This window comes from Falco cherrug, chromosome 4 (genome assembly GCF_023634085.1).
Source record: "Falco cherrug isolate bFalChe1 chromosome 4, bFalChe1.pri, whole genome shotgun sequence".
Classification (NCBI taxonomy): domain Eukaryota; kingdom Metazoa; phylum Chordata; class Aves; order Falconiformes; family Falconidae; genus Falco; species Falco cherrug.
This window is the reverse complement of record NC_073700.1, coordinates 81,514,460-81,531,014: the sequence shown is the minus strand read 5'-3', so window position 1 is coordinate 81,531,014 and position 16,555 is coordinate 81,514,460. Positions and strand designations below refer to the sequence as shown.

At 34.6% G+C, this 16,555-nt stretch overlaps 1 protein-coding gene across 2 annotated transcripts in view; it reads left to right on the top strand.

Annotated features, from left to right (window-relative positions):
* The window catches only part of DGKB (diacylglycerol kinase beta), a 363,946-nt gene extending 353,616 nt beyond the window's left edge, over nucleotides 1-10,330 (top strand). For both annotated transcript variants that reach the window (XM_055710145.1, XM_055710144.1), the window contains one exon: nucleotides 7,893-10,330. In XM_055710145.1, coding sequence (XP_055566120.1) covers nucleotides 7,893-8,000 — 108 coding nt within the window. In that variant the 3' untranslated portion in view covers nucleotides 8,001-10,330. The remainder of the gene's footprint in view (nucleotides 1-7,892) is intronic.
* The last annotated feature ends 6,225 nt before the right edge of the window (nucleotides 10,331-16,555 follow it).

Sequence of the window (16,555 nt, the reverse complement as noted above, 5' to 3'; positions counted from 1 at the left end):
GGCCATTAACTTTTCTCTCAACAGAAGTTTAAGATTTGGTTTCTGAGTGTGTGCTTCACAGGGGTCTTTGAAAGCCAAAGTGGTTTTGATCATGTAAGTATTGGGATGATATCTCACTGATGTGTATCCAAAAGCAGAGTCTGAAAGAAACCCATAAAATCTAAATAAAATCTTTTGTGTATCCAGCTATGTAGCCAGTTACTTGAACCTGCAAGAGCTCAAATTCCAGAAAAAGAAGTATGAGAAAGCCAAAGTAAGAATCATGAGGTTTTGTCTTCTTTAGAGACAAAACTGTGGTTTTCTCCCAGAATTACTTGAAAGCAAATGATTATTGACCAGTTTTCAAATGGACAAAGGTGTGATGATCAGATAAAGAAATTAATTAGTTTAGTTTCTTAGGAAACATGAGAGTTTTCCTTTTTTTTCTCCTCTTAGGCAATTTCTTTCCCTAGCTTTTACATGGAATGAAACCTATATAAAGATGCTGGCACTCTTCTACCATGCACTGAGACAAGAGGGGACATTCACATGCTACCTCTTGTTAGGTAGGACACGTTGTAGGATACTGAGAGAAGGCACTAATTAGTTTACTACCTATATTGTTTCAGGGACAGAAGCTACTGTCGTGCTTTGATATATCATCTCACTAGTTCTAGGGGAAAGACCCCTGCACTTTGTTCTATTGCACAGATTATGTACATCAGTTAGACAGAGCAGCTGAGCCTCAGGATTTTGGTTCTTCAGTATTACAGCCAGAAAGCTATTCTTGAAATAAGACTGCTGTCTCTCCTTTTCCAACCGTCCTTTAGAAAGTTGAAATAACATGTTATATTTGGTATGGTAATCTCAGAAGCTTCAGTGTATTTTGAGTTGAGTAGTTTTAGGGACTGACCTATAAATATTACAGAGGCTAAGTGAGAAAGAAATACATAGTCAGCAGGTATTGAATCAACCCTTGCCCAAGGTCAAGTGGTAAAGCTCAGAAGTCCTTTTTTCTTTCTGCTTCAGATTTTTATACAAATAAGAGTATTTTTCAAATTATTTTTAAAGAAATCAAATTCAACCTGATCAAAAATTTGCTATTCCATTATGCATATTAAGGAAAACAAGTTCTGTGTCAAATCCCTGTTACATATAGGATGAAGACTACACATGCAGGCTAGGAAAATTATTTCCTGTTGAAGGAATCAACAAGTTTATCTTTGCTAATTCTCTTTTCTGACTGTAAGAAGTTTCATGCAAATAGCATGAGTTGCTGACAACTGTTCCTTCTCATACATATAAAGACCATATTCTCCTAAAATGACAGTGTGGGCTCTGAGAAAATATTGTAGGATACAATAGATAATGCAGTCACTCCCCAGAAGCTGTGATCTGTGATTTTTTAATTCCTGTGATCAGTTTGAGTACTGAATAAATTGTGTACTACTTTTAGCGTCTTTTATGATTTTCTATTACTCATGTACCTAGCATCCCTAGACAAGAGCAGGAATGCCTTCCTGTAGGTTCCATGCATACTTAAAAATGTGAGTGGCTGGGTTTAAAAATCTGTCATCCAGAATCATTCAGTATGTTGAACACATGCAGACTGCAGTGTCGGGCAAAGTCACTCTGCTCTAGTATAATAAGATACAGAATCTGAGCATCAAGTTGTATTCTTTTCACTGTTTTTATAGAGGAGTGTTTAGGAAAAGGAAAGATGATAATGTTATGTTAAACATCTTGTCTGATTAGCTGAAGAGGAAATTCTATCAGAGCTCTCCCAGACAAACATAGCAACATGAAAGATATCTATCGTTTCACCTGATCTCCAAACAGGTCATTAATAGTAATGAAACTTCAAAGACTCTCAAGTTAATTCAATCAACTTCTAGCTTTAGCCATCAGGATTTTATTTTTTTTAAAAAAAAAAAGTCATCTTTCAATTTAGCTACATAAATTATTAGCGTTGTTTTGAAAAAAATCCATAAAAACATTCCATCTTAATTAGAAATAACTGCATTTTCAGTTCTTTCATCTATTCCTGACTTGCTTAGCATCATATCTAGGTGTCAGGCTGCTAACATTAGATTAAAAGTAAAAGACAGAAATGTCTGTAGAAAGTGCAAGAACATTTCCAAAATGAAGGAACGAAAATGAAAATCCATAGTCAGAGCTGACCCTAATGGATTACAAGAAACACAGTTTCACAGACATCTGAAACACAGAATATTTTTGAATTATTTACTGATAAGAAAATTTGTAATAAGCCATTTAATAATTAAACTCAAAATAATATTTCAAAATATTATAATTTGAATGCAACTTAAAAATAAGTTTGAAATGAATGCTTTCTCTGTGGCTTTTCTTTTCATCTCCAGAGATATGATGAGCCTGAGCACAGAGGTTTCATTGAAGTCCTACCTGCGTAGTTAAATCCAGAGAGAAACAAGAACTAAAACCAAAACAAAACAAAAAAGTTTTTACTAATAAATGCTATACAGCAGAGATGGGTGAGAAAACTAAAAGAGAGTCACAGATTTGCCTTTATGTAGAACCATTGGCTCCACAGACTGCATGAAGAAGCTGCAGCTGTATTCTAGACTATGTAAAATATCTTCTTTCCGTGTCACTGAATGTATTAATATTTTCTTATCGGTTGTTTTATAATGGGAGAATTTAAAATTTTGTGTCTGCTTCTTTAGAGCAAAGCTCAACTTGGACCTAGATATGGTGGCTGATTTTCATAGAACATTAGACAATTATTACATAATTAACCCATAAATTGAAGTCAATTACTAGGAAGTTTTTGGTGTTACACTAAAATGCTGCATTTTTTCCCCCTTTTGAGTAACAATGTGGATACATTTCTGTTTCAAGGTCAGAATGATTTAATGAGTTTCTAACACATTATTTTGCAGCTGAGCATTTTTTTTTCATGCTCACAGGTACACTGCACGTTAATTAGTTTTGTTTACCTATGCATATTTTTCCGTAATTTCACAAGAGTAGTTTTTGTAATTGACAAAGCAATTTACTGCATGTGTGCTTTCTGCACCTCAGACAAATACTCTAACATGTAATGCACCTTTCTTTCCAGATTGTTAAGAAAAGAATTAGTTGTGACTAATTGCCAATTAATTTGCAGTGGTTTTAGGGAAGAAGGGGGAAAAACAATTGCATCCACTAATTAAAATTTAAAATACTCCAAAGTGTCATCTTTAGGTGTCTGTGGAATGCATAATTTCCATTTTAGTTCTGCACTGGATCTGTAACAACCCTGAGCTTGACAGCTCTATTAATTTAAAACCTCAGTGATACCTATTAGTACAAAACAGGAAAAAAATGCCATTAATCATTTATTTTAATTTTGCAGCTCTGTCATTTTCTCTGTATGTTTAAAAATTATGATGACACTGTAATGTTTTCCAATCTACCTGTGTGAAGGGGAAACGGATCATACTACTTAGGAGAGAGACTAGAGTATATTATTAGAGCTTAATTAATGCCAAACTGATTAGATTTGATTGCACTTTGCACAATAATATTGTTAAGAAATTTATTTAAAAGATGTGTTGCATAACGCTGTACGTAAAACAACTAAGTCTAGAACTGAAGAGATTTTAACCAAAATGCCACATAACACATGTCACACGCTAATTTTGTTTAGCATTGCCTACATTCTATAGGTCTTATTCATATCATGATACCCAATGCAGCTTTTGATCACCTTCAGGAAGATAAAGGTACTTGGTACTCCTGTGATATGTAGTTGTTGCATCCTTTCATTTCCTGTAAGGGGAGCAGCATATAGACATCTAGACTGTGGGAAAACCCTCATACTCTCAAAACTACCAACATCCAAACCCTGAAGACAGCATGGAAAAAAGTGACCATAACCTAACAGATCCAACTTTATAAGTTTTTTCTATCAGTTTTGTTCCTCTGTCCTTAAAATATTTTTTAACATTAATTGAAATATTATAAACACAGGTGATTACCTCTGTTTCCAGTTTTCTATTGTCATTTAACATTGTAGTTAATACCTGTATTTATAGTACCAAGTTCTGTGTTAAAAATAAATATTTAGGCATTCTGTGAAGTCAGGAACAAGGAGGTAACCAGCACATATGGTAGAAAAAGGAACATGAAAGCAAAACTGACTGAAAGATGTAGTTATCACACTAAAATTATTGGGTTTCAGTGCATTTCATTTAGCGGATGCATTGCATTAGTGTGGCTTCAAGGCATATTTTGAAACTCTGACCTGCTCCTGAAACAAATAAATGTCTGTTTTATGCATTTATAAATAACTTTAGTATCACAAATTCAGTCTCCTTTATCAGAAAATTTGCTATCAACAAATAGGGAGCAATTAAAATATCTTCTTTTAAGAATTAGGCTCTTTTTTAATTAGATCTGGTGCTCTTTCCCATGAATACATCACTGGACACATTTTCTAATACTGGAAAGGTGACTTTGAAATTGCAAATGCAGTATATTTCTACTAAACCTATTTATTACATATACCGGCCCTTTAAATTTCTGTGATCATGAACTCATAGAATAAAATCTTGCTCCAGTGAGTAAATGAGAGTTTTGCCATTGGCTTCAACAGTTTAAGTTTAGCCTGCAATGTTGAGTATCAGGCTTACAACAAAAATCTATGGAATCTTAGCAATTCACATGGTTATTTAGTTTCCCCTTAAATAGAATTTTGTTATTTCCTCATTTTGCCTATTTTTAAATATAAATGTATGCCAAATAAGCCAAATAGAAGGGTTTTTTCCCCAGCAGAACTTCAGGCACTCCTCTAATTTAGGTTTTAAATGTCATCCATATTTTCTGTAAGATATTATATATTTTCAATTAAACTGATAAGTGATCTCAGAAATTATTTTCCAGAATTCCATAGCAATTTGCATGAATATGTTTGTCAGGGTATCATCAGTTTCTAAAAATACGTGTGGATAGGGTTTGAACTTTCAGAATTTTTCTCTGAGCAATGTCTTCTTTTCGTGTGTTTTGTAAATCACAGATTCACCTAGGAAAAATGAGAATCAAAAAAATAATATGTTTTATTTAAAGCTTTTGTGATTGTGCTTCTACTAAAAATCCCCATAAGGTTGCTTGTCACATTGAAAGAGAAACTGAATGGTAAAAGTTACTCTTTAGACACTCCATGTACATGCACACAGGATCTATATACAGCCATAAGTATCATTTTTTTACCGAACTAAAATCTGGTTGCTTGGAATTAAAGGTTTTTATCTTGTTTGGGTTTTGGGGGTTTCTTTTGTCTATTTCAGTCTGCCATACAGCACTTTCAGTGTTCAGTCCTACTTTGACCAACAGCATTATTTCTCTTTTTGACACCCTTAGTGCTGCTTCCCATCTCAAAGCGTGTACTGTCACTTGTCACCCAGATTCACAGCACCAGTTCTGGCAGTGCTGCCAGTGTGAAGACAGAAGCAGAAGTGAGAGTCCAGGGCAGAAATGCAGTGCCTGAAAGTCTAGGGAAAGACAAAATTAGCCTATTTCAGGCAAAGTAGTGCAATAGTCCAGCATGTATGATAAACATTCTGATTTTTTTATCACCCAAAGATAAGATGTTTTAATGTGGGTTGGGTTTTTTTCAGTAGGAAAACAAGGAATGAATGGTTATCATTGTTAACCAATGCAGTGTTAACATACACTACTATGTACAAGTAAAAAAAAATATTTTATTTTTACACTTTATTTTTGTATTTTCAGAATGTAAAATACATTTTACACCACTGGAATCATGCCAATTTATAATAGTTGGAAATATGTCTTGGAGAAATGCATATAGGACTCCATCCCCATGCACATGAGTGCTTAATCATGTTCAGGCGTCTTAGCTGATCTCAGCTGATAGGATGCAACATACTGAAGAGGTCATGGTCTCAAAAACAGATGGCTCAAGCCAAAAAAGAACATTAAAAATTATAAACATTTTCTCAATATGTAGTTGCACTCATCCTCGGCAGCACTGAACAACCCCAATCCAACATGCACAATCTGTATGGGGTCTCAGCATTACCTCACCTCTTCATACTAAAGCCATTTTTTGAGCCTTGTTCTTTTATTCACTTTAAGATGGAACTACTATGATTTACTTCTGAAAGGAAACTCTGAGCCCATTCCTACTGCCACATCATGGCCTGGTCTTGCAATAAGCTGAACCCTTAAAACTGACAAAAAATTCACTCACAGCAGTTGCAGATTGCTTCATGTATTGATCCTTAGGATCGGGTTGATGTCATCACTATTCCTGAGCCCCAGGATATGTCTTATGAAGCATGTGAAAGTTGCAAAAACCCTTGAGGCGATTTTCCAGGGCCAGATCATCAGCTGATACAAAGTGACATCAATGGAATAATGCCAATTTACCCCAGCTACAGATTTGGCTTCCTAAGTGATGCCTGAAGCAGAACTTCTTGTGAGAAAATATGTTGATGCCAATCTTTGAAAGAGAGAGTTATTATCCCTGTGGAATTCATCTAGGTGTCCAAAAAAACCCCATATGTTAAATGTTATACTAATGAGGAATGTTGACAAAAAGAGGTCATGTATGAAATTTGAGACTAATGAACTAAGGTGGCATGGAAATGAGCATTTGAAGAGTAAAGTGAAGGCTCTAATAGAGTTAAATGCACCCACTCATTCTGTTGAGATTTTTATGTTGCTGTCTCCTTATATTGTAAAGTAAATTTCCACCCCAAGAAATCTCCTGATCTATATTTTAATGAGCCTTTCCACGTGACATACATTTTTTGTTTCATTACTATTAGTGAATGACAAGTGAAGGATATTCATTTTAACTTGAAAATGTCAGGTATGCACTTTAAGAGATATATTTTTCCAGTTTTTAATGAGGTGGTGTTTCTTTTTTGAAAGAAATACCCATCTCTGATGTGGGTACTATGCAGGTGACAACTGATATTTAATAAGTGATGGTTCTTGTATTAGTCGTAGTTCACTAAAGAAAATGTCTCGGATTGCTTTTGAAAAACTCTTAGCGTCACTAGCCCAAAGGCAAGATGTGACCTTTTTATTACATAATGAGAATCATTTATTATCTTACAATGTATCTTAAAGTCACAGACAAAATGCCACTTTGATAATTGCTTTCAATTAGCTTTGAGCATAGCATACATTCATAAAATGTCTTCTCTAATTTAGACTTGAATTAGAGAAAATTGCAGACATAATCTACTTTAAGGTTGTCTCATTTAAGGTGATTCGTACTTTGATATGAAAGAAATCAAAACGGGTGGCTTTACAGCAGTCTTACAAAGTGTTTTAAGTAGTCTTCAATATTCGAGTATATTCACAATTAATTAACAAATTAGAATGCTAGTTAATCTTTTTTGACTTTTTTTTGTGTATTAACTTTTGACTTTCGTTCATAATAGTTATTTTTAAATTAAGCAGTGTCCTGTGTTAAAAGAAAAGTACAGCTTGATTAGGTGTATAAAGCACACAAAGACATAGTTTATATTCTAATAGGCAACAGTTTAGTCTGTCAGTATGTGTGTCCTTTCCAACTTTTAAATTCTTATATATCTTGTAGATATGTAAAATATTTAACAGCAAGCAAGAAATCCCACACTCAAAAAGTAAGATCACATATTGGCATGTATTTTATTGCATATGATTTTAAATATTGCTTTAGTGTATAATTTAAAGTATTTGTGGAAGCAATGATTACACATAGATTGGTTTACTGCAATGTAATATCATTCATAAAAAATACAGGTATTTTCCTTTCATCTTTGATGAAATGAAGGAGGTTTGGTAGTCACATACAACAATAATTCAGGCATCTTAGATGCTTGGAATTGAACTAGTTCAATGGATAATTCTGTTTTTCTTCTTTCTTCCCCCAGATAAAAATTACTCACAAGAACCAAGCCCCCATGTTGATGGGACCTCCTCCAAAAACCGGTCTTTTCTCTTCTATCATCAAAAGAACAAGGAATCACAGCAAGGAATAAGCCTATGTAGTTTAGTTTTTAGAAAACCAATTAGCTTTGTTGGGCTTTGGAATATTTATGCTGGAAATCTTTCAAGAATTTTAGAATATCTTCTACTTGCAAAATCATGGATTTTGGTTTAAGAGTCTCCATAACTGAGCTAATGTAAAACTATGCTACTAGAAAAAAAATATTGTCACAGTTTTGTAGGCATTTTTGCATGATGAAAGCAGATTTTACATAAAGTGATACAGCATATTTTTTGTTGCATGCGTTACCATTTACTACTCTGTGGGCTAATTCTGCCATGGAATATGGGAAAAGAATGCCATGGGTTATTTGATTTTCTCACTTTTCCATTTCAGTTTTTTCTACTACAATGATCATATGTCACAGGTTCAATAGTATCTCTTGAATCAAACATCTTCACATCAATAGACAATTAAACTGGTTTCAGAGTAAAGTTTATTACAGGTCTTATTCACCTGTACTTTTACTTTATCATTTATTTCTACCCTGAGAATATTTTTATTCAGTTAAACATTAAAATCTTATCTCTTATTCTGATAACTCCTATGTATGCGAGTAACTGTACCTGCTGAAAACATTTAATAATGTGTGCAGTGTTTAAATGATCGTGATTACTCTTGTGTAAGTTTTTGCAGGATCTGAAGTCAATGCAAAACTTTTGAGCAAAAACCATATGGCTAAGGAGATCATGCTAAAAGTGAAGATAATAATAATTGCAAAACTAGCCATCAATGTTGTTTGTTGCAACACTAGAATTATTTTAATGAGCAATACATCTCTGTAACATGGCAAACTTTAAATCATTCTGCATATTGACCGATAGCATAGTGCGTATGCACACAAATAACCAAAGCTCATGCCTAATAAAGTGCATTTTCCACCAAAGATTTAGTGAAGGATGCTTCAGAGAAATGGGTTAATGCATAATTAATCAAGCTCACTGGAGTAGACTCACTGTCGAAAATTTACAGTTCTTTTCATTACTTTGGCAATGTCCAGACAAATGCTGGGGTAGGAAAAAGCATTAAATTAATTCCAGGTAAATGCTTACTTTCCATTTGTTTTATAAGTTGATAGACATAGAAACGTACTCTAAATATTAAGACATAGACACATACTCTAAATATCGGAAATCTGAACATATTCAATTTTATTTATTATAAATTAGTATTTATAAATGTATGCCATCTATAGTTTACTCATGTTCTAAATTAATCTCTTAAGAAAAGGATAAACTGTTATTTGTTCCCCTTTTGTAGTCTGTTGTCTGGAATCTTGTTATCAATTTTGGGGAGGCAGTTGCTCAGGTTTTTACTTTCTTAGCCCTCTGAGAAACTTTAGCCCTCTGAGAGACTTCCTAACAGCTTAGAAATCATAATACAGGGATTTGTCTGAGGTTTGCACAGCACTGTCTAATGTTGAAGGGAAGTCCAAGAAAAGCAACATTTTCAGTCTTGCATATAAACAGTCTCAATAAAAACTTTTTATGCAGTCTTAACATTGTTCTTTGTTCAGTGAGCTGCTTCTCAGCTCTGCATGACTTAATTTCTCAGATTTCATCAAAAGACCCAAACAAGTAAAAGAAGAAACTTTGCTTGAAATGCATGATATCCCATTTTTATCTAGACTTTAAAATGTTAATGATTTATTAAATCTATTTTTCTATTGATTCGTACATTAAAACATTAGTACTTCATCATTCTGTAGTGCACGGTACTGTGCATGTATTTAAATAAAGTTACTATCATTTGTTCCTCAGTACAAGAATTCAGCAGAGTCTTAATTTATATAATAGACACTACAATAACAGTCATATATAGTTGGTAAGGATTATGTCTTTGAAATATACAGTCTGTGTTCTGTAAACATTAGGAGGTAAATACCAATTAACATTATGTTCAGCATTAGGTAGAAAAATTTAAGGGCAATTATTTGCTAAAATTAAGATCTTGTAATTCCCCATTCTCGGGTCCAGTGGTGTTGATAATTACAGTTACCATAGGAGTAAACTAATTATTTTCCTGTGCATTGCAAACACACACACAAAGAAGCATTTGATGCACTTCTCTAACTGCAAACATGCGTAAGTATAGAGCAAAAGGTATTTGCAAAAAGAAGGAAATTGCTGACATAGTATTACATAAAGTGTACATTGGTTTTATGAAATTATGGTTACAGGTGATAAATATTTTCACATAACTTGACATAGGGTTTTCTAACAATGCTGTCAACTTTTTGTGGCAAAAATGTGTTTAACAATAATATATAATGTGCTCTCTATGATTATCTCATGAACATTGTAACTCTGAAAACAAATAAAATTATACATAAGCTATTATCTAATAACGTATGCCGTTTTAAATGTGCCTGTCTGTGATAGCAATTTGTTCACAACACAGTTTTTCATATGAAGAGGGATAGATGGGTTCATGTAATCAAAATTACGTACAGTTCTGGCTAGATTTACAAAAGGTAAATCAGATCTGTTGGTCAGTATGTATCAAATTCTCACTGTAGCAAAATATAATGGAGCAGCCATTTTACTATATTGGTGCTTATCATAGCAGTGACTGTCTGTCTTTCTATTAATCTTGTTTGATTGGGGTTTTTTTTAGTATGGCCTCTAATAATTTAAAACCATGCTCAGGTTGAAAGTATTGATGATAAAGAGAAAATCTTAGAGTATGTAAAACATAGTATGAAAGAAAAATGCTTGATTTAATGAAAAAGAACTTCAGAGGGGCTTCCTTTATTTTTTTCCCCACTTCAGTATGCACAGAATTGATATAATGAAATTACGCATTGGCGTGTGAAGTGAACAAAGGAACATATTTGCATGTATCTTCATACAGCTGAAATAGATGCACTGTTCTTGCACTGACTAAAGAGTAGTAGCTGTATACCTTCCACTGTTTACAGTGAAGTATTCTTTAAGGCCTCATTAATAGTGTTTGCAATATAAATGGAAATTACAAATATGTAGGAATTATATCTGACACTGGATTTGCAAATTTTTCATCTCCCTATTCGAGCGTTGCAGCTGGGCAATGTGCTGAGGAAAGAACATGACATCTCAGGAAGAAACCTGAACTTCTGAAATTGTTTAGGATTGCTATCACTTCACATGAGTTCCTGTTAAAAGGAGGTGGAAGGAGGTTTTCCTTGCAGAGACAAATACAGAATTACTGTTTCCAGTACTTGCAAGATATTTGTATGCATATCATCACGATTATTTAAAGCTAGGGGGTTAGACCTCATAATTTGGGCTTATTGGTGTGTATATGTGTATGTGCATGCCTGATCAGGTAACATGCTGCTATGCTTAGGACTTTGATGAGCTAAAAAGCACTTAGTTTTAGTTTTTGAAGCAGAAGTAGATTTTCTATAAAACTTCCTCGCTCTTATCAACTCTGTAATATTGCACATAAATTGCAACAATGATTAGCTAATATCCAAAATTATTCAAGGCAAAAAAAGTCATAGACTTCAACGTGTTTCAGAATATAAGAAGTAATATAGTCAAAGAACATGTGCATTCGGTATAATTATTGTAATAAAGGGAGAAAAATAATTTTTAAATCTATAGATTAACATCTGTTTGCTGAGACTATAGTTATTCAGTGAATATTAGCGATTTAGGGTACTAGCGCTATTCTGCAGCTTACTGTCTTCAAAGCTAACTAGCTTCTGTGCTTGTAATTTTGAGGTGGATCATAGCAAGACCAAGACTTTCTGGGAAGCAGTTACTTCAGAAGAGTGTTGTCCCTCACCTCTCTAGAAGAGTCAGTAGAGAGAATGGCTACAAAACCAGGGCAAAAAAAGTTATGGAAGAATTCTCTCTAGACAAAGAAGCAGAAGATCAGAGAACTCTGCTAAGGAATGATAAAGCAGGTGCTCAAAGTGATGTGTGAAAGGGGTGGGTTGCTCCATGGCAGCTCACAGAAATGGCAGTGCAGGGCCTGGGAAGCCAGGTGAAGGCACTGAGGTCTAACAACCAGCAATGTGCCAAGGAAGCGAATTAATTAGATTGATCTAGAGACCTGCCTTCCATTTAGGGCTGAAAAACTCGGGTAGTATTTCTTTCCTATATGGGGAGAAAGTTTGTTTGTGAAGAGTTAGGCCCAAGAGGAGGAATAACTGAATGCCTCATGTGAAGGCAGGACTCATGAGCAAAGGAGAACTAAAGCATGGGTTAAGGACTTGCCAGGGTTTTTGTTTTTTTCTGAGTATTGTCATGGTCTCAAAAAAAGAAGACATTTTACCTTGCTGTCAAATAGCAGTTTGCCTAACTTCTGAGCAGTTAGTACAAAAATAAATAAATAAATAGATATAGAAAGCTGAGGTGGACCTGAGAAGCACTGCTCCATGTTTTATGCAAGAGTGGTGAAGAAAGTGTCAGCTTCTTGTCAGGTAATTGCTGCTTGTCTCTAGCTCCGTAAGGTCTGAAAGCATTTTGTTTTCTCTCCTCTATCCATAAGGAAGGAAACTTCTTGTGGTCCTGCTGAGGTGAGTAAAAGCCTTACTGGAGCCCTAGCTGGAAAATAAATAAAATGTGGATGAGATCTGGAAGCTGGATCTGTTAATGAGGTATAAAGTAATAGGTTAAAACCCACAGCATGTGAAGTTCTGGTGGTGTGCTGTGCAGCAATGGCTGATGGTACAAACTCTCTTCAGGCCTGTCAAGAGTTGCTGGTGTTTGCCCAGCCTCAGCTTGTGCCCTGAGGAGCCTCCTGGCTCTTATAGCCCATTTGCGCTCAGGGTATGGATTTTCAGTTGATTTTGAAATACGGAGGTTTGACCTTTCCTGTTCTGATTTGTGTGTCTGTGGCACAGATACAGATGGAGCTTTCCCATTATCAAGTTCTCTTAATTTTACAAATGCAGCTGAAGCAGAGAAACTTCTCTCTGACCGTTGACTTCCATTATGTGAAACTGCCCGACAGCTTGAAACTATAAATAGGCAGCGATACATTCTAGGCATCTAGAATATGGGTATAGTGATATTTCAGAAGCTGCTTTTTTCCTTTCTGATTCATGATTCAAAGAGACTACCTGAGAAGCACCTCAGGGCTCTCTTTAAATATGACTCATACGAAGTGTAAGTGATAATCATCAGGCTTTGTTATTTATAGAAATGCGGTAGCTGTGTTGATGGTAAAGCAGCAGCTTCATAGTGAGGTGTCCATTTCTAATAAATGTGGGAAATTATTTGCTGGGTCTAACTGAGTGAGAAGAAAAGACTGTGAATTTTCAGGTCCGTTCTTAGTCTGAGGTTGATAATGACTGAAAATACTTAGCTGCTGATAAGCATATTTAAAATATACTTTTGTTTGTTTGGCTATTTTTTACCTAGGGTCAAAGTGTCAAAGTCTCATGCTGTGAAGGAACATAACAATTTGCATAAATAAGTAGCTTTTCTGGACAGGGAAGTGAACGCTTCTTACTCTTCTGGTGAAACTCATATTTATGGGCCACATTCTGCCTGCCAATAAGAAAATACACGTTGTCAATATTCAGGCCTGTCAGTCTTTTTATATTAAGTACAAAACCAGAACACATAATAACAATTTTTTGTTAATCTATTTGTATCTGCAGGAAGGTAGTGGTTATTTGTATATCCCCCAGTGAGGCAATCAGACTTTGCAAAATGAGCATCAGCACTGTAATTTCTGCCCAGCCTTAAGCTTGGCTGTTGTAAAAGGTGCAGTGTGGAGTTTTTGAGTGTGATAGTTTGTTGTTTTGTTGGGGATTTTTTTTAGTAAAGATGAGTGAATTTCAAGCCTCTCTTTTACCTCCAGAATTGTCAAGACTAGAACTTTGATTCGGGCACATATTTTATATGTTTATGGTGTAACATAAGCAAGCAAATAAAGGAAGATCTATTCCATTTGAGCTGAACTTCACTTCCATATGTTTAAATTCAGTCTAATTACTGAAGGAAAAAACAACAACTCGTTAATATTAGGTAGCTTGGGAGGATTTGGGGGGAAAATGTGTGTGTTGGTCATACTACTCGGGAGAAAGACCCTTGTTGCAATAATATATATATATATGTAGATTAAGGAATTTTTATCTCATTTACATTGATCACTGTTTTCCATGGCTATATTCTGAACAGTGATTTTTATTTTTTATTATTATTATTTTTAACCAGCTCAATCTTTCTCTTAATGGCTCAATATAAATTAGCTTACAAGAAATTCTGAAAGATTTAGTCCAACTGTCTATTTTGTAAAGTTGAGCCTTGCAAATTGAGGCCTTCATGCAGCCAAAAATTCCTTAGCCTCTGTTCCATCAAAATATACAAAAGGAGGAACTTTCCTTCCCCGATCCATCTATTTTTTCACTGGATTCCCATTTCAGAGAAAAATCAGATTTACCTTTATAAATGTCAAAATATTTTGAGCTTGAATGTCAAAAGGAAATCTAAGGTATTAATTTATTTCATTATTTTTGTTTCATTAATGGAGTGATTAACTAATATTGTAATGTAACTGACTTTTCACTTTAAAAAGCAAAAAGTGAATAAAATTATGCTCTTATTTTACTTCAGTATGGACACAATTCTTATTTCCTTTAGAAGAATTTTTAAATTCTTAGTTTGTTCAGGATCCTAAAATGAAACTTGCAACCCCACTGGGCTGCTGCAGTTGTCACCAGACTAAAAACCTTTGCATCAGTTTCTCGTCTTTATGTAACATCTCTGCGTTTTTATTATTCCAATAGCCACGCAACACCTAAGAGTTACCTTCAAGGAGATGCTTTTTGATTCATAGTTCTTTCTGTTTCCATCTTGTTGCCAAAAAAACCCAGACATAACAGAATAACATTAAATAAAAATTATTTCACAGTCTAAAAGTTTACCAAATATCTTATAGTTCTCTCAAACAAACAAACAAACAAAAAAACAAACCACAAGCCAAAAAAACCCCCAACCCAACAACAAACCAGCAGTGGCCTCTGGTTTTGACTAAAAATAAAATGGACAGACAGTTAAAAAAGGAAAAGCCCATCATCAAGTTTTCCTAATTATTATAAAATAAGTGAATAACAGAAGAACATTTTGGACTAGGTGTTGTAAAATAAAGTATTGACAAGATGGATATAACGCTTTTAAGTGTTTCTTCTAAGATACTGAATACACTGTAATTCAATTGACAATAATTATTCAATCACATTGATAAGGCATTTTTGTGTCACTGTAATTCAGAAAATCCTGCTTTAATTCACAAAATCTTGTGTTCTTTAAAGTGTGTCTCAATCTTTTGGGTGAATTATCAGCTGTAAATTAATACTGTGTGAGAGCTAATCTGTGAATGCTTTTCACCTCACAGTTACCCAAAACATGTATACTGTCTGAAGTTTTGCTCTTCTTTTTTTGTTACCTTTATCACTAAGCAACGTCAGAATGTCTAACCCAATTGACACCATGTTAAAATCCTTGCTCTGACAATCAGTCTTATTTTTATGATCTTGGGACGAGAGCTGAGTGGACTCACATGAGGTTAATGGGGCTTTAAGAAAATGTTATGTTCCTCCAGTGCAAGATATGGTTCCCTTCTTCTGATGGGAATCCTGTCACTTTATCAGATATAACGGCTTTCTCTGCCAAAGAGTTGAGATATTAATCTGTGTGAAATGATTTATAGTTTTTCCTTGGCTTGCCTGCTGAATCTTGGAAGAAAAATATATCTTATGGCAGATGCCAATTGTTCCCTGTTGGTCTGTGCATAGAAATATGTACTACTATGAGAGCTAGTCAAAGCATTCAAATACAACCAGAACAGTTGTGTTGACAACTGAGAGCAGACCAGAATTTCTGGGGTCAGACTCACACAGGCAGAAGTTGAAACAAACTGCTAGAAGTTCAGAAATGAGTTAAACTTCCTTTACTTATGTCTAGAGTGCTGTCTGTCTAAAAATGTGACAATAAAAGTAGGTAATAAATACGTTTGTAACATATCACTGATAGCAGTCGTTTGTCTGCGCAGTATTTGTGCTATTTTCTTATCTCAGATACAGCACAAACAGTAATTTTTAACTTTCTGCTGTGTGCTTCCTCCACAAAACGCAGTGCAATAGCATAACGTAAGAAAGCAGAATGCAATTTTAGCAAATGCAATAAAATAATGTTTTAAGGAACCCGAGATACCTTCTAGCCCAACACTACAGGACAGCAAAGGGATTTGCAGGAAAAAAAACCATATAATGCCATTTCTATCTCTTCTCAGTGAAAGTCTAGAAAAGGGGAGTTTTGGTCAAATGACAACCTAATTTATTCTTTCATTCTAACTTGTTTATAAATGAATTTGGAGACTTGCTACGATATGAACCTCATCAGAATATGCAGCCACTGTGTAAGGGAGGACTGAAAATATTTTGCCAGATCTGGTTACCCTTACATACAGGAACTCTTCTGTAAATTTTCCTTGATTTGAAGCAACCTACTTACAAGGTACAAGAAGCACAGAGGTAGTCATTATTTGTTTAATTACTTGGTTCCTTTAAGGTGTTAAAACATTTAAATTATTGTATTTGCTTAGCAC